At 45.2% G+C, this 25,864-nt stretch overlaps 1 protein-coding gene across 1 annotated transcript in view; it reads right to left on the reverse strand.

Moving 5' to 3' along the window:
• The window catches only part of LOC124722900, a 506,082-nt gene that overhangs the window by 320,065 nt on the left and 160,153 nt on the right, over positions 1-25,864 (reverse strand). Inside the window, exons 2-3 of the mRNA XM_047248040.1 lie at positions 17,943-18,015; positions 5,251-5,409 (exon numbers count right to left, since the gene is read on the reverse strand). Coding sequence (XP_047103996.1) covers positions 5,251-5,409; positions 17,943-18,015 — 232 coding nt within the window. The remainder of the gene's footprint in view (positions 1-5,250; positions 5,410-17,942; positions 18,016-25,864) is intronic.

A 25,864-nucleotide genomic window follows, 5' to 3' on the forward strand; every position in this document is an offset into this window, starting at 1 on the left:
TATGAACAATGCATATTACAGCTTGGTTTAATAGCTGGCATACATCCTACAAATAATTTTTGAGGTGAATTTTACATGTGTAGTAACTAACCTTGCACCTCAGAAATCCTGTCAATGGGATGAGCATGCATCAACCCTCTAATTTTTAAATTTCCCATCCAGAACGTTTGTATGGGTTAAAGGTCATTTTTAATTTCCCCCAATATTTCAGTATGGGTTAAAGCAAGGTATAATGCTTACATTACCAATTTACCATGCTATTTTAACTTAGGTCACATTGGGCTCTGACTGTAGAACTATCACAAACTGTATAAGAGTAGCGGAAATCGGTGCTATTATTCATTACTTTTCGTTAGGCTGCCGAATTTTTCTATATGTGTAGTGTCTCACGCGGATGGTGTTGTGTTGGACACGTGCATCTGCTGTGAGGTAGTACCAGTAGCAGCAGCAGTGGACAGGAGGGTCTTACCAGCTGCCCTCGTATGGCTCAGCCCTACATGTGGCCCCAGTTGTGTTGTTAAAGAGCTTACGATTTTTGAATTTTAATGACATGAAGCTGTATGACTCACGCGTAATTTCTCACCAGATTTAAACTTTGGTTGACAACTGTTTAAATGGTGACAACGGAAGGGAGCACCCTGGAACTCTATAAGTGAACTGAGTGCTACCAATAGCTACACATGTCAGAGTGAATAATACCTTGGGGAAAACAAGTTAACTAGATTAGCAAACTTGTTACTTCCATTTGTCCATTTATCTTAGATTCTGGCGTCACAGTGACTGTGCCAGTATGCCAGAGGATTCTATACTTAGCGCAAGTGAGCTACTTGCTCCACCGTGACAAGGCACCATCTTAGATTTTTGAATTTCCCACCAATTTATGCTCAGGACATCACCCCTGCTTCCACAGTGACACCATAGGACTGAACAGAAGGCCTTGGCTGTTTTGAATTTCCTGCCGATGTTTGAATTTCCCGCCATTTTGTGCATAGTGGAATTGGCTTATGTCAAAGGGGTGGAAGGGGAGACGTGACGACATGCAATAACTCATTAATGACGTAATGAATGACGTCTTAAGTGGGAGGTGGCATCCTTTTTTTTTTCCAAACCAGCATTGTCTACCTTCTTTCTTGCTGCTATCTCCATGAAGGAAGAGCCTCTGCTTACAACGCCGTCCCCATTCTTTACTGAGTCAGTGTCGCTGCAGTAAACAACGTCGCAATATGTAGGTAAACTCTCTGTGGTGCGTAGCTCAACTTTGCCACAGTTATTTTTCCTTTGATTTCCACAGAATTCTGATTGTTCTACTGAGCATACCTTGTGGAGTGAAAGTCGCATGAAACGTGGTTAAGTGTTTGTGTATTCGTTGATGTCATTACCATTTACTTCATTAGTTGAATTTTTGCGAATTTAATTACGTTGATGGGCAAAATTTTATTTTCCCAAAAAATATTGTAGATGATGATTATAATACTGGAACTAAAAACGTTTTCTACTTACACGTAATAGAGGTAACATTGGTTGAATAAGGAATTAGGTCAGAAACATGGGTACACATTTTTAAACATGTTGTAAGAGCTTTTTAAGTGTTGAATATGAAATATAGCAGAATTTGAGTGTGAATTTAATAGCTGTCATATTGACCATATCTTCGAGCATTATATGACGTAGTAATTTGTTAGAATGCTTTATGGTATAACGTATTTTTTTCTTTATTGTTATTTCATCCCCCACACCCCATATGGGCGAGGGGTGGGCTGTCAGCAGTACAATATCCGTTCTCCAGCCAAGAGTATTCATAAAGAGATTACAAAGATGATATAAAAATAGAAATGTGAGTACTGTTTACGTTTTAAGTTAAAAAGATTAATGATGGACAGGGAGGACGAAAAATAGAATTATACAATTTAAAAACACATTAGGATGAGGTAGCACTGCACTCTCACTTAACATCTGAAGGACCTTCACTGGTTGAAAAAGTGTTCTGCGAGGAGAGAATATGTTCCATAGAGGTTGGGGGTGGACGGGTAAAGAGATAGGAGTTTGTTACAGGGGGAAACTATGGAGACGATAGGTAGAAGGTGAAGCAGACAGTGGGAATACGGGCATTGGGAAGAACAGAGGGTGAGGGGGAGTGATGGTGTGTAGGAAGGGAGTGAAACAAGAAGAAAGGGATAAGGGTGGTTATAGAGGCAAAAGGAGAGAGGAGCTCTTATATGGAGTGGGGAAGATGTGAAATGGTTGAAGTTAATAGGAGGGATAAATACCAGGGCAGAGATAGTTGTCTGGGAGATGGAGTTGGCAAAAATTGCATTGAAATAGGATATAGAGTGTGTGAAGTTTTAAAGATGGAGGGATGTGTTTGTGAAGGTGTGGCAGGACACCAGAGTTGCTGATTAAACACGAGACAATGGGGTTATCGGAATCTAGTGTATTGACAGTGTAGGAGATGCAGAGATGTTTGATGTGGGTGAGGATGGGTGGAAAATTTGATAAAATGGTAGAGGATCCATGTGGGTGAAGGTAAAAGGATGCAGAAAATGAGATTGAGTGCATGGCTTTCAAGGATCTGGAGGGACTTATAGAACTTTGGTGGGGGAGATAACCACGTAACATTGGCATAACAAGGGATGGGTCAGATCAGGATTCTGTAGGTGTGGACAATAGTGGAGATGTGTAGTCCCCAAGTTCGGCTTCTTAGTAGTTTTAGTGATTGTCGGCTTTCTGTTGGATGGTTAGTAGGTGAGGTTTACATGTTAGTTGCTAGTACAGAGTTACTCCAAGATATTTTAATGTGTTAGTTAACAGGATACGACGGTTGTAAATGGTAAAGTAGAAGTCATGGAGGTGGAGAGTGTGGTGGGTGGTTCATCCTATAATTACTGTCTGGGTTTTGGAAGGGTTGATCTTGAGGAGCCATTGCTTACACCAAAACGTAAACTGATTGAGATGGGACTGAAGGGATCGTTGCCATTTCTGGAGTGTAAGGCAGAGGGCGAGGAAAGCGATGTCATCACTATAACGAAGGAGGTGGGCTGGTGGAGGTGATTTTGGCATACCAGCACTGTAGAGGAGATAAAGTAGAGGTGAGCGGACGGAACCTTGGGGCACTCCTGCATTGGAAGAGAGGGTGTGGGAATTGGTATTCTTAATAGTGACAAGGGATGGGTGATTAGATAGGAAGAATGCAATAAGGCAGACGTAGTTAATTGCAAGTGCGTATTTACGGAGTCTGAAAAGGAGACTAGAATGCCATATACAGTTGTAGGCTTTATATAGGTCGAGGGACACAAAAATAACTGAATTACAGGAGTTGAATTGGTGGGGTAGGAGATGTGAACGTGCATAAGCAGGTCATCAGAGGAGAAATTGGGACTGAATTGAAAGAAGGTGGTGTTGGTTCAGGTGTTGATGGATGTGTTGGGAGAGGATGGATGTGTTCAGCGATGATGGATGTGTTGGAGAGGATGGATTCTAAGACCTTGCTGAACACTGAGGTGAGGCAGATGTGGCGATAGGAGGAGACATGAGTAGGGGGTTTGTGCGGTTTGAGGGAAAGTAGGATTCTGGAAATTTTCCAAAGCTTAATATAGTACAAGGGTTGCCCAGAAAGCAATGCACCGCATTTTTCCTTCAACAATTCTTTATTGAAAATAATGAGAATTACAGACACGAAAGAATTGTGTTTTATCTACACACCCTATTCTATGGTCTTCCTCCAGTGCAAAACTAGGACGTGTACGTCCTGTCGGTACCAAGCCTTGTCCTAGTGGCAGAGCCAGTTCTTCACTGTGTGAATCACCTCCTCATCGTCCTCAAAATGTCTTCCACGAATGGCACCCTTTAACGGCTCGAACAAGTGGAAGTCCGAGGGGGTTAGGTGAGGGGTGTAGGGTGGATGGGATGACACTGTCCATCCCTGTTTTGCGATGCGTTCAGCGGTCCTCAGACTTGTGTGGGGCCGAGCATTATCGTGTTGCAGCAAAACACCTCCTGGGTTGCTGTGGCGTCGAAGTCGCCAGAAATGCGTCTTGAGTTTTGTTAGTGTGTTAACATATGCTTCTGAATTAATGGCACCGCCTCTTGACATCACATCAATGAGAATCACACCTTCACAGTCCCAGAACATGGTGATCATGACCTTACTGGCGGAACCAGTTGCTTTGAATTTTTTCTCTTGGGAGGAGTGGGAATGGCGCCATTCCATCGGCTGTTGTTTTGTTTCGGGCTCAAAGTGGTGAACCCAGGTTTCATCAACTGTCACAATATGGGACAAGGAGGCCTCCCCCTCAGGTTCAACACGTTGCTGCAAATCAAGACAAATATTTTTTTCTGTGCGATTTGTGATCCACCGTTAGACACCGCAGGACCCATCTTGCACACACTTTTTAATATCCCAGAGTGCGGATAATTGCATTCACACTTCCTTTGCTGATTGACAGATGCAGCACCAACTGCCGAGTCGTAATGCGTCTGTCCTCGCGGATGATAACATCAGCTCACTGCAACATGTCAGGTGTGACCGCTGCAAATCGTGGAGCTCGGCCGAACCGTCTACTGATGACCTCAGCCTCTGTGCCCAACGACTAACTGTACTTCTGTCGCCGGCCGTTGTGGCCGAGCGGTTCTAGGCGCTTCAGTCCGGAACCGTGCAGCTGCTCCGGTCGCAGGTTCGAATTCTGACTTGGGCATGGATGTGTGTGATGTTGTTAGGTTTAAGAAGTTCTAAGTCTAGGGGACTGATGACCTCAGATGTTAGGTCCCATAGTGCTTAGAGCCATTTGAACCATTTTTTTTTGTACTTCTGTCGACAGCAGATGCTCCATAGACTTTGCACAAGCGTTTGTGAATATTCCCCACAGTTTCTTTCTCTTCAGTGAGAAATTCAACGACGGCACGTTGCTTGTAACGTACATCACCTAGAGACGCCATATTGAAATTGTCCTGCAGCTATGCTATCCGCCGGAAGTGAGGGAAACTTGGCGCGTTCACTCAGGAGACTTCAAATAATACATACGTAACGTTTGGAATTCGTTGCATTGTTTTCGGCTGAGAAAAAAATACACTATACTACAATATTTCGTAAGCTAAGGTGATTCTGTTTATTGGTGCTTCGATTAAGTTTATACTGTTGAGTTATTTCTATGTAGAGACGTTAATTTCGGTGGGATATGTAGAACAAAATTTACATACTGCAAAATGTGAAGTCGTGAATGAAGAAAAAGTCATTAACTGCGTGGCAGGACTCACCGACGGTGAAGGCGGCGCAGGTGGGAGTCTGCCGACAGATGGCAGTGCAGTCGCGCGTGATGCCCGTTCCGGGCTGCGTCAGGATGCCCTGTGAAGCGCCGTACGTGAACTTCACCCCCGTCGTCTTCTCGTACGTCTCCGTACCGCCGAAACACTGAGCTGAAAGTGGCCAAAAAATCTACAATAGCGCAGGGACTGAAATACTGCTACAAATTGCTGCGCATACTTAACGTTAAGTCACGAGTACAGGTTGTCAGGTAAAATACTCGTACGATCTCCCACCAACATCAGTTATTCAGTACTTAATACCCTGGTAAGTACTAAGAGATATTGTGTAAAACACATCGAAATTGTACAATCAAACAATGAAATCATAGAACCATTTGACGAGGTTTTGTATATACACTGCTCTGGAAAACTTAATGACAAGATAGATAAAGTACCATAATATATTAACTACTGGGTGGAAATTAATGGAAGTACGGGAGCATGTTGCCAGGGACCTCCCAGTCGAGCATGCTCGCTGCTCCTTCTCGCTAATTTCCACTATATTTCTTCCCACTGGCAATTCTCCTTTGTGCAGTTAAGGTTGATGCCTCACTATCTTAGCGTAGAGCTGCTAGCTGAAACTGGTTCCAGACTTCCATATCTGGGCACTTTGGGACTATTCATTTCAATACGATTTTATCACTGTCCGTTACAACAAATTACAGTTAAATGAAATAAAGAAATAGGCATCCCTCTCCATACGGGGACTTTGCCACGACTGAGAGGCCTGCGTGCTTCTGCGATACAGAAGACGAGCAGCAACCATTTCACACTGAAGAGCCAAAGAAACTGGTACACCTGCCTAATATCGTGCTGGGGCCCCGCGAACACGCAGAAGTGTCGTAACACGACGTGGCATGAACTCAAATAATGTCTGAAGTAGTGCTAGAGGGAGCTGAAACCATGAATCCTGCAGGGCTGTCCATAAATTCGTAAGAGTCCGAGAGGGTGGAGATCTCTTCTGAACAGCACGTTGCACGGAATCTCAGATTTGCTCAATAAAGTTCTTGTCTGGGGAGTTTTGTGACCAGTGGAAGTATTGAAACTCAGAAGACGAGAAGAGTGTTCCTGGAGGCACTCTGCAGCAATTCTAGACGTGTGGAGTATCACATTGTCCTGCTGGAATAGCCCAAGTCTGTCAAAATGCACAATGGATATGAATGAATGTAGGTGATCAGACACGATGCTTACGTGTCTATACGTAGGGCTCCCATATCACTCCAACTGCATATGCCTCACACCATTACAGAGCCTCCACCAGCTGCAACAGTCCTCTGCTGACATGCAGGGTCCATGGATTCATGAGGCTGCCTCCATACCTGTACACGTCCATCCGTTCGATCCAATTCGAAGCGAGACTCGTCCCACCAGGCAACATGTTTCCAGTCATCAACAGTCGGTGTCGGTGTTGACGGGCCTAGGCAAGGCGTAAAGCTTTGTGACGTGCAGTCATCAAGGGTACACGAGTGGGCCTTCGGCTCCAAAAGCCCATAACGATGATGTTTCGTTGAATGGTTCGCACGCTTGTTTATGACTCAGCATTGAAATCTGCAGCAATTTTCGGAAGGATTGCACTTCTGTCACGCTGGACGATTATCTTCAGTCGTCGTTGGTGCCGTTCTTGCAGGATCTTTTTCCGGCCGCAGCGATGTCGGAGATTCGATGTTTTACAGGATTCCTGACATTCACGGTACACTCGTGAAATGGTCGTACGGGAAAATCCCCACTTCATCGCTTCGCCGGCCGGTGTGGTCGGGCGGCTCTAGGCCTTCAGTCTGGAACCGCGCGACCAGTACGGTCGTAGGTTCGAATCCTGCCTCGGGCAGGGATGTGTGTGATGTCCTTAGGTTAGTTAGGTTTAAGTAGTTCTAAGTTCTAGGGGACTGATGACCTCAGATGTTAAGTCCCATAGTGCTCAGAGCCATTTGAACCATTTCATCGCTTCCTCGGAGATGCTGTGTCCTATCGCTAGTGCGCCGTCTATAACACCACGTTCAAACTCACTTAAATCTTGATAATCTGTCATTGTAGCAGCAGTAACCGATCTAACAACTGCGCCAGACACTTGTTGTCTTGTGTAGACGTTGCCGACTGCATCGCTGTATTCTGCCTTTTTACATATCTCTGTACTTGAATGCGCATGCCTATACCTCTTTCTCTGGTGCTTCAGTGTAGTACCTGCAGGGGTAACAGCCAAGATGACAGATTCGTCAGGCCTTGTAACATTAGCCAATATGGGCTCGCTATGTTCGTACTGCGAACTGCCCAAAGTAAGGGGAAATTACAACCTTTATACACTTCTTCTTCTTTTCCTTATTCCTTGTCTTTCCCAGTTTCTCTACGGGGTTCGTATTTTTATATGGGTTTTATAGGTCCTAGGCGCTACAGTCTGGAACCGCGCGACCGCTACGGCCGCAAGTTCGAATCCTGACTCGGGCAGGGATGTGTGTGATATCCTTAGGTTAACAAACTGCCTATTGGCTTCTGTCTCGGGTTCTTCGGCCGACGTTCATCTAACGATTTTTCTGACGTTTCGCCAGCACGAGTGGCTGGCATTGTCAAAGCTTCACCCTCCATTGCCGGTGGTGAACTGGAGCCGAGCTCGCGGGCGCAGACTATATGTACCTGGCACGCCAATGTCCGAGGGCTTCTCCGCGGTCATTTTCGGTGCGGTTCTCCTCTTGCTACCTGCGACGGTCGTTCGCTGCAGTACGGGAAGCCAGGATCCGTTTACCTTAAGGCTTTCCTCTTTCTTGTTCAAAGCCTTAAGGTAAACGGATCCTGGCTTCCCGTACTGCAGCGAACGACCGTCGCAGGTAGCAAGAGGAGAACCGCACCGGAAATGACCGCGGAGAAGCCCTCGGACATTGGCGCGCCAGGTACATATAGTCTGCGCCCGCGAGCTCGGCTCCAGTTCACCACCGGCAATGGAGGGTGAAGCTTTGACAATGTCAGCCACTCGTGCTGGCGAAACGTCAGAAAAATCGTTAGATGAACGTCGGCCGAAGAACCCGAGACAGAAGCCAATAGGCAGTTTGTCAACAAGTGGCCACGAAATCCTCAACAATTTTGTATCCTTAGGTTAGTTAGGTTTAAGTAGTTCTAAGTTCTAGGGGACTGATGAGCTCAGACGTTAAGTCCCAAAGTGCTCAGAGCCATTTGAACCATTTTTATAGGTTTTGGCAACGTTAGTGACAGTTGGTGGTCAGATGCCCTACCTGACGACACCACTCCTCCTGGGACGCAATTTTTGTACACCGTCTGTCTACGTCTCGTGTTCAGCTGTGAGAGCGTATTCTAAATGTTCGTGTAGCGTGTATCTTAGACAGGATGTAAGTACCAGTCTAAAACGTATCTGTGTAGATGTTGGAAAAAGCATAAAAAGCAGACTGGCTGGCTCACCAGTCCTTGTCGTTAAAACGCGAGGCGAATTCGATCAGGTACAAGTTCGCCTTCCCTAATCCCACAAGCGGCGTGTTAACGTGTTCGGCTATGTGAGGATGGTATGACGACGGGTGGGGTGGTGAGCAGTCAAAGCCGTTGCATACTGAGATGACAAAAGTTACGGGATACCTCTTTTTGCCCGGCGTAGTGCAGCAACTAGACGTGGCACGGACTCAATACGTCGTTGGAAATTCCCTGCAGAAATGCTGAGCCCTACTGCCTCTACAGCCGTCCGTAATTGCCAAAGTGTTGGCGGTACAGGATTTTGTGCACCAACTGACCACTCGATTATGACCCATAAATCTCTCTTTACAAGCATTTATCCCGACTTGTGGGGTCTGCTGGTTAATCGGACGTGGAATGTTAATGTTAAGAGGTGGCCAGATGCCCTTCCTGTCGCCACCCCGTACCCCCCAGGAAGGAATTTGTGTACCCCAATTGCGTCCACTGTAATCCAAGGAATAGTGCGAATGTGTTCAGACGTCTGCGAACCGTGTAACTGAGGTGGAACGTGGGGACCTGCCCAGTATTCACATAGCAGGATGTGGAAAACCGCCTAAAAACCACATCCAGGCTGACCGGCTGTCGTTAATCCGCCGAGTGGATGCGATCTGGGGCCAGCGCACCTATCCGGGTCCAGGAAGCAGCGCGTTAGCGCTCTCGGCTACCCTGGCAGGTCACATGATTATGTCCCATAAATGTTCCATGGATTTTATGTCTAGCGATCTGGGTGGCCAAATCATTCGCTCGAATTCACCAGAATGTTCTTCAAACCACTAGCGAACCACCGTGGCCTGATGACATGGCGCATCGTCATCCATAAAATTTCCGTCGTTGTTTGGGAACATGAAGTCCATGGATGGCTGCAAATGGTCTCCAAGTAGCCGAATATAACCAGTTACAGTCAGAGATCTGTTCAGTTCGATCGTAGGACCCAGTCCATTCCATGTAAACACAGCCCCCACCATTATGAAGCCACCATCAGCTTGCACAGTGCCTTGTAGACAACTTGGGTCCGTGGTTTCGTAGGGTCTGCGTCACACTCGAACTTTATCATCAGTTCTTACCAGCTGAAGTCGGAACTCAGGCCAAGGATTTACAGATGTCTAGGATCCAACCGATATGGTGACGAGACCAAGAGAGTCGCTGCAGGCGATATCGTACTGTTAGCAAAGGTACTCGCGTCGGTCGTCTGCTGTCATAGCCCATTAACGACAAATTTCGCCGCACTGTCCTAACGGATACGTTCGTGGTGCGTCCCACTTTGATTTCTGCGGTTATTTCACGCAGTGTTGTTTGTCTGTGGGTACTGAGAACTCTACGCAAAAGCCGCTGCTCTCGGTTATTAAGTGAAGGCCTTTGGCCACTGCGTTGTCTGTGGTGAGAGCTGATGCCTGAAATTTGGTATTCTCGGCATACTCTTGACACTGTGCATCTCTGGATTTCCGAAATGGAGTGTCCCATGCGTCTAGCTCCAATTATCATTCTGCGTTCAAAGTCTTAATTCCCGTCGTGCGGCCACAATCACGTTGGAAACCTTTTCACATGAATCAGCTGAGCACAAACGACAGTTCCGCCAACGCACTGCTCTGTTATACCTTGTGTATGCGATATTACAGCCATCTTTATCTGTGCTTATCGCTACTCCATGACTTTGTCACCTCAGTGCACAGCCTTCACACAGGTGGTTGGACACAAAAATGGTTAATGGTTTGAAGAAAGATCCCCGGTAAAGCAAGAATGAATACCAACACTTTAGTCAAAACGTTTGAAGGGTTGAAACAGCTGACTGTGAATATTAAATCTGCTCAATGAAGCTCTGATACAACGGCTAATTGCTATAGAGGCTTAATGAGCGGGAACACTACGTCGATAGTGTGAGGAAAAGTTTGAAATTTGCATCGGCCAGGGACAATATCCTGATAGCCGACGTGGTTAATGCAACGGCTCATCAGAATTGGTAAATCTGGGTTCGAATCCCGGTCCGGCACATGTTTTCAACTTTCCCGATCGATTTATTTCAGTGACCACTAGCAAAATGGTTCAAATGGCTCTGAGCACTATGGAACTTAACATCTTAGGTCATCAGTCCCCTAGAACTTAGAACTACTTAAACCTAACTAACCTAAGGACATCACACACATCCCTGCCCGAGGCAGGATTCGAACCTGCGACCGTAGCAGTCCCACGGTTCCGGACTGCAGTGCCTAGAACCGCACGACCACCGCGGCCGGCTGACCACTAACAGCCGTTGTTTTTCTTTCGATTCATATTCATATAAGGGTGCAGAATTAAATAGCTGTCCACAAGAACAGCCGGCCGCGGTGGCCGTGCCCGTGCGGTTCTGGCGCTGCAGTCCGGAACCGCGGGACTGCTACGGTCGCAGGTTCGAATCCTGCCTCGGGCATGGGTGTATGTGATGTCCTTGGGTTAGTTAGGTTTAAGTAGTTCTAAGTTCTAGGGGACTTATGACCTAAGATGTTGAGCCCCATAGTGCTCAGAGCCATTTGAACCATTTGCAATCCACAAGAACAGACGCCATTTTCACTGTCGTCATTTCCTTAGACAGCTGATGACTGTTCGTATTCGCAACTGTGGATAGATTTCAGGTATTTCATAAGAGCTGTAGTCGCCAGAGTGCCTGCTTCTTCGGACATGCATGCAAGTGTGAAGGAACCTTACATCGTTCTTAACAAAACAGGCACTGCAGGATCACAGATAAATATATGTTCGTTTACAGGAGATTATTCTACTTTACGATTTGTTAGGCTGAAGGTTAATACTGTAGTTTCATAACTAATCCAGACATGGCGCTGGGTCACGTTTACGCATTATTTTGCATTGCAATCATAACTGAACCCCAGCCAAGGCAGCAAAAATGGCTCCGAGCACTATGGGACTCAACTGCTGAGGTCATTAGTCCCCTAGAACTTAGAACTAGTTAAACCTAACTAACCTAAGGACATCACAAACATCCATGCCCGAGGCAGGATTCGAACCTGCGACCGTAGCGGTCTTGCGGTTCCAGACTGCAGCGCCTTTAACCGCACGGCCACTTCGGCCGGCCAAGGCAGCAACAACAGCTGGAAACGCAAATGTCACAGGAGAATAGAAGACCGAAATTGCTTTAAAAAATCTATTTGAGCCTAATGACTCTCAAGGTAAAGAATTAATTCTATGAGAGCAACGAACGATCCGGGCAAGAAATTGCTAAAAACAAGAAGTGTGGGGAGGCCTACTTCTGATACCAACATGAGTATTCTGCCTAAAAGCAGTTTTTCACACGGTAACTCTCCATTCTCTGCTGCTTTCGGCCATCCTCTTCAGGTCGTCTATCATCTCATACCTCCTACTCCCTCTCAGTCTTCTCTGACAAACCAGTCCTTCCAGAGCGTGTGCTAGCAGGCACTCTGGTCTCATCTAGTTCTTCCTCCTTTCTCTTATAACTCGCAGCAGTCTGATGAAGATGATGAAAACTGCCTTTGTATTTACTGTTTGAAACAATGTAACAAATCAAAAAGAAATCAAGAATGGATCTAATGCCTTCATAAATTGCAACTCGGAAAATGATGATGAATAGGCCTTTAATTAACATTCGAACACCTATGTAGGCCGTATTATCTTAACAGATGGGTGTTCGCAAAAAAAATCATTTACCACCAGTAAGACATTTGTATTTGATCATATTAACTGGTGTAAGTGCTATGTCCTTGGTTGTCGCCTCCACTGCGGCCGCCGTCTACGCCTCGAGATGGCTTCGTCATCTCCCTCCGAAGGGAAGAGGAGTCAACTGAAGAGCCCCAATGTGGGATGGTGCACACACAAAGAAGACAGTTCCCAGGTGGCCTTGAACTACAGAATTTATTTCTCTAGGGGAGCAACAAAAAAACACGAACAACAGAACCTGAATCTCTACAAAGATCACAAGAGATCGTCCTGATCTGGTGAGAATAACTGTCACTCTTTGAATACAGTTCTGTGAAGATGCAAGAGAACGCACACAGACTGTCACGATCGATTACTCTCCAAGGAAGTAATCCGTTGTGGTCACGATCGGTGGTGCACTGGCGTTGTCTTCGTGCGGTACTGCAGTATCGGTGACTCGCCGTTTTCTCGGCGGTAGACTAGGCGCCACACTCTGCTGGAGGATTGCAGGCGGCAGTCCTATATAGGCCACGCAGCGTGGGGATACCAGGAAATGGTCTGCCTCACGTGGCTACGCGGATGGGAAATAGTGCCGTTTCTGTCCAGTGGACCGTAGTGCTCTCCATAGTGCAGCGAATGGCGCAGTGATGTCAAACACTATAAGATACAGGCGCCTGGCATGATGGCAACCCGCAGGGCGCTACAGTGTGACGGGTTTGTCGGAACATCAGGCACCAGAGGTGCATTCCTTTTACCTTTGCATGGACATGGCGAATCCATCTTGAGGCGTAGATCGAGGCCGTGGTGGAAAGGACAGCGAAGGACATAGCAATAAGTAAGCCTGTAACTTTGTTTACCACCAGCAAAATATTTTGAAAAGTTAAGTAGTGTAAATTACTCAGTACTGTGTTCTACGCTGAAGCGCCAAAGAAACTGGTATAGGCGTGCTTATTCATATAAAGAGATATGTAAACAGGCAGAATATGGCGCTGCGGTCGGCAACGCCTATATAAGACAACAAGTGTCTGGCGCAGTTGTTAGAGCGGTTATTGCTGCTACAATGACAAGTTATCATGATTTAAATGAGTTTCAACGTGCTGTTATAGTCGGCGCACGAGCGATGGGACACACCATCTACGAGATAGAGATGAAGTGGAGATTTTCTCGTACGACCATTTCACGAGTGTACCGTGAATATCAGGAATCTGGTAAAACATCAAATCTCCGACATCACTGCGGCTGGAAAAAGATCCTGCAAGAACAGGACCAACGACGACTGAAGAGAATCGTTCTACGTAACAGAAGTGCAACCCTTCCGCAAGTTTCTGCAGCTTTCAATGCTGGGCCATCAACAAGTATCAGTGTGCAAACCATTCAAAGAAACGTAATCGATATAGGCCGAAGGCCCACTCGTGTACCTTTGATGACTGCACGACACAAAGCTTTACGTCTCGCCTGGGCTAGTCAACGCCAACATTGTACTGTTGATGACTAGAAACATGTTGCCTGGTTGGACGAGTCTCGTTTGAAGTTGTGTCGAGAGGATTAACGTGTGCGGGTATGGCGACAACCTCATGAATCCATGGACCCTACATGTCAGCAGGGCAATGTTCAACCTGGTGGAGGCTCCGTAATGGTGTGGGGTGTGTGCAGTTGGAGTGAGATGGAACCCCTGATACGTCTAGATACGACTCTGACAGGTGACACGTACGTAAGCATCCTGTCTGATCACCTGCATCCATTCATGTCCATTGTGCATTCCGACGTACTTGGGCAATTCCAGCAGGACAATGCGACACTCCACACGTCCAGAATTGCTACTTAGTTGCTCCAGGAACACTCTTCTGAGATTAAACACTTCCGCTGGCCACCAAACTCCCCAGATGTGAACATTATTGAGTATATCTGGGATCCCTTGCAATTTGCTTTTCAGAAGAGGTCTCCGCCCCCTCGTACTCTTACGGATTTATGGACAACCCTGCAGGATTCACGGTGTCAATTCTCTCCAGCACTACTTCAGACATTAGTCGAGTCCATGCCACGTCGTGTCGCCGCGCTTCTGCGTGCTCGCGGGGGCCCTACAAGGAATTAGGTAGGTGTACTAGAATCTGTGGTTCTTCAATGTGTGATATGCATAAACGTTCTCCCGTAGGTGTGTAAACCTGCCCCATACTCAGCGCATGTTGAGGCACTCGATTTGAGAGTATATAAATTTATTTTGCGCTCTTAAATGTAATCTTGAGTTAAAAGAATTACGTTGATAGCCATGTTATAAGACTAAGCAGAAAAATTAAAAAACTTCGAAAAGAAATCCGCCTAAATGTGCCACGGTCTCCACTGCTGTTTGCTAAACTCTTCTTGGTTGCTGACGGCAGGAGGTGCAGGGAGTGGAGCACGCCGGCAACAGAGGGCAGAGGACTGGTGCGGAGGAAGAAAACAGAGCTGATACGACGCACGTACTGTGTGTCTCGCATCGAGCGTCAGTACGAGAGGAGAACTGACACACGGATATAGCAACAGCTTACTACATGTTTTGTAACAGTGAACTGTACGTACGTTTGTTTTCCATATTGGTAATTTTGATACAAATTTCGGGTTCTTTCTAAAAATAGCAATTTTTTTCATTTGACTCTGTATTTTAACAAACGTTCTCCAACGAGTAGTATGTAGATTTTGCAGTAGGCCAAGAACTCCGCCACCAAACATTTTGATGCAAGAAGCCTGACCGTGTAACACGAAATTCGCTTCTTGTTGCAAAGGCTACTACTGTGCTGCGTATTGTATTATTGTAGGTACATCTGTAATATTAATGACGGGTGGACACAAAAGACTAGCGGCCGGCAGTCTTCTGAGTACTACAGTCTTCTGCAACTTCACAACCACGGTGTCCATCCAACAGGAATTGTTGCAGAATCGATGTGAAATACCCGTTCTTCAAATATACTCAGTAGGTTTATGTTAGACTAATGTCGCCTTTACTCCAGCGATTCAGTTTCTTCATTCGTCGTCTTCCATCAGTCCCACTCGTAAGAAGTCTCAAACTCTGGAGCAGTAGTCTAGGATAAATCTTATGAGACTCGTGCAAGTGGTTTGTTTAAGATATGTACAACTCTCTCCACGAATTCTCTCAACCAGTCTGAAGTTTCAATTCGTCTTCCTTGCTACCGACTGCACGTGTTTGTTCTATGCGATATCTCTTCGTAGTCTTACCTTATGTTGTTTAATCAACTGGGAGGCTTCAGAGGTTTACCACGACTGTTGAAATCTAATGAGATAGCACTTTTTGTCTTTTCTATAGGCTTTATCTCGCATTGATCAACATTAATGAGTGCTGTCATTCAATATATCAAGTGGAATGTCTTAGTCGTCTTACGTCACACTTTCCTGGAGATAACTCTAAGCGAACAGTATGAGAGCACTGCTGGTACAACACTTAGCAAATTACTGAGAACTATTAACGCAGTCGCAGAAGGGGATCAAAATTAATTCCACTGAGCGCATACAAAAGCAAAGCGTCTAAATTTCTTACTGAAATTCTAATAAAAGAGAGGTGTTTAGATCGCTTCTACTTGTCATAATTTTACGTCATGATTTAGAACCACCTGAGCTCACTCAGAGTTCGTTCATGCACATCATATGCACAGGCATGCACATCTGATAAGTTACGTTCAAACAACGAAATTGGGGCAAGAAGTAAAATGATTGTTGTGATGTTTTAAGTGTAACGGATGGCAAGGATAAGCTCGTTCTGATTTCATCACATGGATACGTGGGAAAGTGAAGATGACGACAAGAGCGCTGGGGTATTTTTTTGATTCATTTTCAATTGTCTTACTCAAAACCTCTCTTTCTTTGATTCAAGATATACCTAAGAGCAAGATTCGTACTTGTACTTAGCTGTCTCATATAGCGTGTATTATGAGGTGTGATAAATTATCTCGAAATTATTTAAACACTAGGTGACTTTCTTCATCAGTTATGAATCGTCACATTAGCATGAGCACAATAAAAATTACTTTTCTGTTATGATCCCTTAATGAACAATTATTTATGAAATAGTAAGAATACAACAGCGAACATACTCCAGCACAGCCCAATGTTCTAGCATGAGGAAACAATATGGGAAATGGGAGTGGAGAACATTCAATTTATACGTGAAGTGGTACATTCAGGGTCCCATCAACTTCAGTCCTATAGTATATCTGTTTGCTGAGACTCAGAGAGCGCGTGGGAGTGCTAGTGGATGCATCTAGTCGGACAAGACATACCCTTGCCCATCACATGAAGTGGGACGAATATATAAAAATCGGAAACTAAAACAGATTTCCTACATATACAAGTAGTCATTGTATTCGTAATTAATCGATCTCAAACAGTGCTTGGATTGGTCGTCAGTGGTCATGAGGTTCGGTGTATGTGTCCGACAGAGGGCCAGAATTTAGACTCTCACCAGTAAATTGGAAAACGTTGAAACGAATGAAAATTCGGTATGCATTTAAGTATTCGTTACATTCAGGGCTTTGAGTTCTATCACTTAAACAATGCCATTTATCAATAATTTCAGCTGAAAGCCAGAGTTTTGACTGTCAGTCACAAAGAAAACTCCATCAAAATCCACGAAAATGCAACACTTCGAACTCAGCACGCAAATAACAAAAAGGCAGAAACACACAGCAAATAGGTATGCTCATAATAATTTAACATTATATCCGAGAGAGCACAGATTTGACGGTTTCCCTAATGAGACAAAATGAATCACGCAAAGTTACGTTCAGAACGCGAATTTACGCAAGAAAATTAAGAATGATAAGGGATTGAAGAAAATTTGTCTAACTTTTGCAAAGAAATGAAAAGAATTAATTGTAATCTCAGTGGAAACTAAGTTAAGCGAATACCTTTGTCCTCGGTACCAGAGGAATGCTACAAGAAAGCGTTCAATACTTGCGAGCCCGAATAGAAGAATGTAAAGGTTCGCTTCCCTTTTTCGAGAGCGTCCACCCCACGCTCAGGGAAGGGGGACTCCCTGTTACCAGCCATGCACCTGTGGCATCCACAGACTTCCACCCCGTATCACTGATCAAATTTCTCTGATTTCACCACTACCTATCAACAAGTTAAGTTGTCGCTGCGGTTCCGCGCTGGACACACTGGAGGCAACTTCAAAATACCGTACTCCCGTTCTCGTACTCACACACTCACATGAAGTATGGAGCGAAACAAAACGGACTGTTCGAGAGGAAATAAATAAACACCGTCGCTCTTCTCTTTTCCAGAGACTACGTGTTGCTGTTACAGCGTGAAGTAGCAGCTGAACTAGACGCTACCAGCGTGCTAAAACACCAGACGCAATTAACACTTCTGAAACAGAGTCTACCGACCCTTTTCAATGTCTAACCTTGTCAAACCGCCTTTATACGAAAGTTTTTAGTTACATAAAAAAACTGATGTAGTAACTGGGAAAAGCTGTATCTGTTAAAATATCTGTTCTGACCTATCACAATGCCTGACATATTATAAAGCAGTTATGACTGGAATTCATTGAAAAATGTACTTACCATAAGCAATGCTTACTCCAGTTGCGAATAGTAGTACGTGAGGTAGCAGGGATCTGGAGCCACAGTCTGGAACCTGGAAGAGCAATCCAACATATTAAGCGTCACGGAGAAAATAAAACGAAAAGTAAATGGAACAAAGACGTCCATTGTAAGAATCGTGGTAGGCGTTAACATTAAGTAATCAACAAACTACAAATACAGTTACCAAGACAATAGATATTAACTTACCCATGCGTTTAAAGATTTTATTTTCTTCTCAGATATACAGGGTGCGGCTCTTAAATCCGGACAAATTTCAATTTGAATTTCCCGCCATATCGCAGTTCCACCGGCGGTCGCGATTGTCGTTCTTGAAAGCCATAGGCATCTAGTAAACAGTCAGAACCTCAAAATGGCCGAGATGTTAACGGACAAGTGCAGAGTACAACCGAAGAGCCACAATTATCGAATATCTTCGTGCTGGGCGTTTGCCCACTGAAATAGTTCGATTCTTCGGGTACCGGAGATCAACTGTTTACGATGCTGTGGCCAAGTACAATGCTTCGGAGAAATCTGGGGAAGGTTCTGCTAACCTGGCGAGGAAACATTCAAGGAAACCTGTGTCACGAACTGTTGCACTCATCGAAAAGGCTCAGGTGCTGATTTCGGAGGACCCGGGTCAATCGCTGAGGAAACTGGCGCCAGTATTTAATATCATCGAGTGAACAATGCGTCAGATGGCAGAGGAGTCCCAAACTGCCTCTCGGATAACGTTAACATGTTCTGGTCAAAGGAGCTGTGACCCCTGAATAGCCCGCATTTGATCCCCCACGACAACTATGTTTGGAGCGTAGTCGAAAGAGTTACCAATAAGACGAGGCACCATAAGGTATCTCTACGCACCGCTATCAAAGCAGTATTCGCGAATATAGACAGCACTGTTTTAAAGAGTGCGTGCGATCGCTTCAGAACAAGATTGGAGGCGGTCATTGCGGCTGAAGGGAGTTACATAGAGTAATGTTGCTCTTGAAAGATACCACCACTTATGTGTATAAGGATTTTCACTTTCATTGTATTTTGTTTCAATAAATTTGCTTTAAAAAATTCATTTGTCCGGATTTAAGGGCCGCACCCTGTAGAAATATCAGTGTGCAGATACTGACAGTCTGCGCTTTTTTCCACTTGTAATTTTCGTGTAACATATTTTCGTCATAGCATTCAAGCAATGATCAAACCCTGACGCAGATAATAAATGTTATGTTATGTACAGTCGCATAGATGTTACTCGTTCCGAATAGGCCACGAAGGCCCAAAGGTACCGTGTCATCCTCAGCCCACAGGCGTCACTGGATGCGGATATGGAGGGGCATGTGGTCAGCACACCGCTCTCCCGGCCGTATGTCAGTTTCCGGGACCGGAGCCGCTACTTCTCAATCAAGTAGCTCCTCAGTTTGCCTCACAAGGGCTGAGTGCATCCCGCTGGCCAACAGCTCTCGGCAGACCGGATGGGCACCCATACCAGACAGACAGCGCTTAACTTCGGTGATCTGACGGAAACCGGTTGTACCACTGCGGCAAGGCCGTTGGCCATAGATGTTACTAAGAAGTGAAAAGATGTGGTATATAAATTTGTTTCCAGGATTGCATGAAGCAATCACAACTTTGATCCGTAGTGTTTCGTGGAAAAAAACGAAACCATAACAAAACATATTCCTACTAATACTGTTTAAGAAAGTGAATAATAATTTTCTTTCTCAATTTCACATAATCTTTCGCGAGTAATACGCAAGTGATTAAATTTCACACTTGACTTACTTCAGGTCAGATTGTTACAACGCCTAATATGTTCCATAATTTGCCCTAGAAAGTTATAACTATTATTTGCGCTCACTGGTTTATTACGTTTTGTTCGGCATTACACCTTCATAGCACTTAAGTGTGTTGTGCTACTCCTTTGCAGTTCAGGCTGCCGGTGTTCGGACCTTAAATTGCTGTTCTTGAAAAGTAGGTTCGTTTCAGCAGTATTATGTGAGTGCCGGCCTCTGTGGCCGAGCGGTTCTAGGCGCTTCCGTCTGGAACCGCGCGACCGCTACGGTCGGAGGTTCGAATCCTGCCTAGGGCACATGGATGTGTCTGATGTCCTTAGGTTAGTTAGGTTTAAGTAGTTCTAAGTTACAGGGGACTGATGACAGATGTTAAGCCCCATAGTGCTCAGAGCCATTGAACCATTTTTTTTATAATGTGCGTCTACGCATCCGTATGGTAGAACGGGAGAAATAAATCTGCGAAGAATGGAAAGGATTCGTGGAATAAGTTGAGTTTATACCTTGCATCAAGAGTCTTATTCGCTGCATATCTTAACAAACAGTAAATCGGTCATCAGTATAAGTTTCAACGCAACAGCTCTTTGCTACCCATGATCTTATCGGACGTGTTGTCCCCTTGTACTGCACCAGTTTGTGAAACTACTCACCCAGTCGGTTCTAGGGGTCCTAGTGTTGAGCATGGAATTCGAATCACGCAGCGTCATGAAGTTTTCACATACACAACGTACTGCCTGAGGTGAAAGCCATCAGCTGCCAGAAGAAACTCTAGAACGGACCGTTGATTGAACCTTAGATGTTTGGCTTTGTAGTCTGGTCCCTAAAGAATCAGATGGACATGCTTTACTGAGTTTCTGAAAACATTCAGTCCTATCCGAAGTGAATAAAAACCTACAGAAAATTTCATCGAAATTGTTGAGGAAAGATAACTGGCGAAAACGAATCGTCATTGTGTTTCGCGCTTTACTTCTAGATACCGTTTGTTGTTGGAAGTAATTTCAGTCCGTCAATGCCATTCGTTCCAGTTCATTTCTGAATGTAAGTTCCACAACGAACGGCACAGCATAGACATAGGGGAAGAGAAAGATACGGTAGACATATTTCCCTCTTTTCTTCACAAACCTGTGCGATTCCAGTGAGAGTACAAGTAAAATAGCTTGTGGAAGACTGTAAATGCGTTGACTATCTGGACGAATCGCTTTTACAACTGAATGTGCGCCTTAAAATGACAAAAAAAGAAAAACTATTCGTGGAGGGTGAATGACAGTGAAGCTCAGTGATATTCAGGGCGCCCATTAGTTTCCAGTACATTTTTCTTCTAGTTGTGGGGGACATAAAGATGCTAGAGAATCAGTCCGTACTAAGACTGTATATTTATTTGTATACTGTCAATCACACCGTACTACTGTGCAGAGCTGAACACCACGTGAAATTTAACGCTGGATTCTGGATGCTTGCCGAGATCTGAGAAAGTGGGCAACTAACTGGCAAGTCGAATGGAAAGGAACCGAAAGTCAGGCACTCCTATTCACAGAAAGACGACCTCCAGAAATTAGAAGCATATGACTATTGAATATTTGGAAATTTTTGGAAATTTGTGGTAAGTTCCTATGGGACCAAACTGCTGAGGTCATCGGTCCCTAGGCTTACACACTACTTAATCTAACTTAAACTAACTTACGCTAGGGGCAACACACACCCACCCATGCCCGAGGGAGGACTCTAACCTCCGACGGGAGGAGCCGAGCGAACCGTGGCAAGGCGCCGTGGACCACGCGGCGACTATTGAATACTCTAGTTCAATAGACGACAGTCATGTACTACGCGATGATATTTGATCGCTAGCTAAGGTTCAGACAAACAACAGAGACTCACTTCGACAAACTGCAACGGCTTCAGAACCAGACACTGCGATGCGTAGTCGACATGCCAATAAACTTGCCGGACTGCTACACGTATACTTCAAGCCGACGACGAAGAATTAGATTAAAATGGCTCAAATGGCTCTGAGCACTATGGTACTTAACATCTGTGGTCATTAGTCCCCTAGAACTTAGAACTACTTAAACCTAACTAACCTAAGGACATCACACACATCCATGCCCGAGGCAGGATTCGAACCTGCGACCGTAGCAGTCGCGCGGTTCCGGACTGAGCGCCTAGAACCGCTAGGCCACCGCGGCCGGCGAAGAATTAGAGATCAGACAAATAGAGAAATAACAGGCCACCTCGATCATCGGAATGAGGTATCAGGTGGCTACAAGCGACCAGTGGCAGTGCTGTATTTGGAGTAAAATCACGAGAAGGAGGTAAATCCATCTTTCATAATCCAGTGGTTACCAAGAAGCCCGTCATATCAACCACTTAGGAAACGCAGTCAATACTTGAAAGGTAATACACTACGCCAAACCACTCAATAATACGGTACAATCCCTTAACAGAAGATAGCTTCCTCCACGAAGTACACAAAACACTTTTATGTCCACATCCGAGCCAGTGTGTGGTACATCCAACTCATAGCCAAGTACATCTTCTCATTCCTAGCAGCCGGCGAAGTAGAGGCGTCATTGGAGAGGTTACATTCAAGGAAAGTAGGAGCCTCTCACATGCTAATAAACCTTATGATATTTTAATGACGCAGTACTTGATTGTGAAACATGTGATGTCTTATATTCTGTAACGAAATTTTATGATCTGAAGATGATTGTGAGCACAATCGAAACCGGTCATATTATTTTATAAACTCACGGTCTAGACAAATAAAACTGAAGTAATATCTGGCGTTACTCAAGGAAATGTTATCTACACCTACATCTTAATACATACTCCGCAAACCACCGTACAGTGCGTGGCGGAGGGTACCCTGTACCACAACTAGTCGTTCCCTTTCCTGTTCCAGTCGCAGACAGAGCGAGGGAGAAACGACTGTCTACATGCCTCCGTATGAGTTCTAATTTCTCGTGTCTTATCTTCGTGATGCCTACGCGAAATGTATGTTGGTGGCAGTAGGATCGCTCTGCAGTCAGCTTCAAATGCCGGCTCTCTAAATTTTCTGAGTAGTGTTCTACTAAATTGATGTGTTCTTCCCTTCAGGGATTCCCACATGAGTTCCCGAAGCATATCCGTAACACTTGCATGATCACCGAAGCTACCGGTAACAAATCTAGCAGTTCGCTTCTGAATTTCTTCGATGTCTTCTTTCAATTTGCCCTGGTGCGAATGTTAAACACTCGAGCAGTAATCAAGAATAGGTAGCACTCGTGTCCTCTATGCGGTGTCCTTTACACGTGAACCACATTTTCCTAAAATTCTCCCAATAAACCGAAGTCGACCATACGCCTTCCCTACCACAATCCTCACATGCTCATTCCATTTCATATCGCTTCGCAACGTTACGTCCAGATATTTAAAAGATGTCACTGTTGCAAGCAGGACGCTACTAATAGTATATCCGAAAATTACGGATTTGTTTTTCCTACTCATCCACATTAACTTACATTTTTATACATTAAGACCAACCTGCCAATTATCACACCAACTAGAAATTTTGTCTAGGTCATCTTTTATCAATCTACAGTCACTTATCTTCGGTACCTTCCTGTATACCACAGTATCATCAGCGAACAACCGCAGATTGCTGCCCACCCTGTCTGCCAAATCATTTATGTACATAGAAAATAGCAACAGTCCTATCACACTTCCCTGGGGCATTCCTGATGTTACCCCTGTCTCCGATGAACACCCGCCGTCGAGGACAACATACTGGGTTCTGTTAAGTCTTCGAGTCAGTCACATATCTGGGAGCCTGTTCAAATGGTTCTGAGCACTATGGGACTTAACAGCTATGGTCATCAGTCCCCTAGAACTTAGAACTACTTAAACCTAACTAACCTAAGGGCATCACACAACACCCAGGCATCACGAGGCAGAGAAAATCCCTGACCCCGCCGGGAATCGAACCCGGGAACCCGGGCGCGGGAAGCTAGAACGCTACCGCACGACAACGAGCCTGTTCCTTATGCGCGTAACTTCGTTAACAGTCTGCAGTGGGGTACCGTATCGGATGTTTTTCGGAAATCTAGAAATATGGAATCAGCCTGTTGCCCTTCATCGATGGTTCGCAGTATATCACGTGAGAAAAGAGCAAGCTGGGTTTCGCACGACCGATGCTTTCTAAAGCTGTGCTGATCCGTGGACATGAGCTTTCCGGCCTCTAGAAAATTTATTATATTCGAACTTAGAATATTCTCTAGAATTCTGCAGCAGACCGATGTTAAGGATATTGGTCTGTAGTTCTGAGGATTCGTTCTTTTATCCTTCTTACAGACAGAAGTCACCTGCGCTTTTTTCCACTCGCCTGGCACTTTGCGCTGGTCGAGACATTCGCGATAAATGCAAATTAAGTACGGGGCCAATGACGCAGTGTACTCTTTGTAAAGCCGAATTGGGATTCCATCTAGACCTGGTGAATTATTTTTTTTAGCTCATTCAATTTTTCCTCTACGCCAGTGATGCTTAATACTATGTCACCCATACGGGAATCCGTGCGAAGGTCAAACGACGGTACGTTTGTACGATTTTCCTGCGTGACCGATTTCTTGAACGTGGTATTTAAAAGACCCGCTTAGCGATTTTACATACAATCAAAATTTCTTCGGGTTCTCCACCAGATCTACAGCCAAGGTATGACGGTGGTAGCTGTTGTATGCTTCGCCCATAGATCGTTTCACAGATGCACGTATCTCTACTAATGTTTCCCTGTTGTCACTTGCGTGTCCTCTTTGAACGGAGGCCGGCCGGTGTGGCCACGCGATTAAAGGCGCTTCAGTCTGGAACCGCGCGACCGCTACGGTCGCAGGTTCGAATCCTGCATCGGGCATGGATGTGTGTGATGTCCTTAGGTTAGTTAGGTTTAATTAGTTCTAGGTTCTAGGGGACTGATGACCTCAGATGTTAAGTCCCATAGTGCTCAGACCCATTTGAACCATTTTGAACGGAGAGTGCAACAGCCTTTTGCTTGCTCAGCGTTTTCCGAATTTAGTTATTACACCACGTTGTGTCTTTTCCGTGCTTCCTCCGCTTACTAGGCAAATACTTGTCCAGAGCAAGATTTATAATCTGTTTAAACTTTGCTCATAATTCCTCTATGCCCATCATTTTGGAACTAAATTATTTTAGTACATTGCCTAAGTGAGACGCTAACAACTGCTTATCTCCTCTTTCTAGCTGAAACACTCTCCTAGCCCTCTTGACTTGTTTATTAACTTTTGTAACCATAACATCATGGTCGCTAATTCTCGTCTCTATACTGACACCATCGATAAGGTCCATCTGTTTGTCGCTACAAGGTCCATGATACTTCCATCGCACGTGGGCTGTTCAACTAGATGCTCAAGACAGTTTTCGGAAAACGTGTTCAAAAGTATTTCACAAGACCGTCTGACTGTACCCCCTGCAATAAATCCGTACACGTGCAAGTCTACACTCGGTAGGATAAAGTCACCACCAACTACACACATCAAATAGTTCAAATGGCTCTGAGCACTATGGGACTTAACGTCTGAGGTCATCAGTCCCCTAGAACTTAGAACTACTTAAACCCAACCAACCTAAGGACATCACACACATCCATGCCCGAGGCAGGATTCGAACCTGCGACCGTAGCGGTCGCGTAGTTCCAGACTGGAGCGCCTAAAACCACTCGGAAACACCGGCCGGCTCAACTACACACATCAAAACGAGTTTTGCATCACCCTGGTTCCCAGAACTCCTGAAGATAGACGCTGACTGTGGATATTGTATCAAAGACACAGTCCCTTTGACTGTTCAGAGACGTTACTAAACCCGCCTAAACATGTAAACAAACATGCACGAACGGCGCCTATTAGACGGACGGGGTCCAACAGCCGATCAGATCCAGTCATTCCACCAGGAAGGAGGTACACGGCTCGTGTTGCCTGAAGTTCGACCATGCCTAGACGGTCAGTACCGCTGTTCGATCGCGTCCGCATTGTTACTTTGTGCCAGGAAGGGCTCTCAACCAGGGCAGTGTCCAGGTGTCTCGGAGTGAACCAAAGCGATGTTGTTCGGACATGGAGGAGATACACAGAGACAGGAACT

The sequence above is a fragment of the Schistocerca piceifrons genome, chromosome X (genome assembly GCF_021461385.2).
Source record: "Schistocerca piceifrons isolate TAMUIC-IGC-003096 chromosome X, iqSchPice1.1, whole genome shotgun sequence".
Taxonomy (NCBI): domain Eukaryota; kingdom Metazoa; phylum Arthropoda; class Insecta; order Orthoptera; family Acrididae; genus Schistocerca; species Schistocerca piceifrons.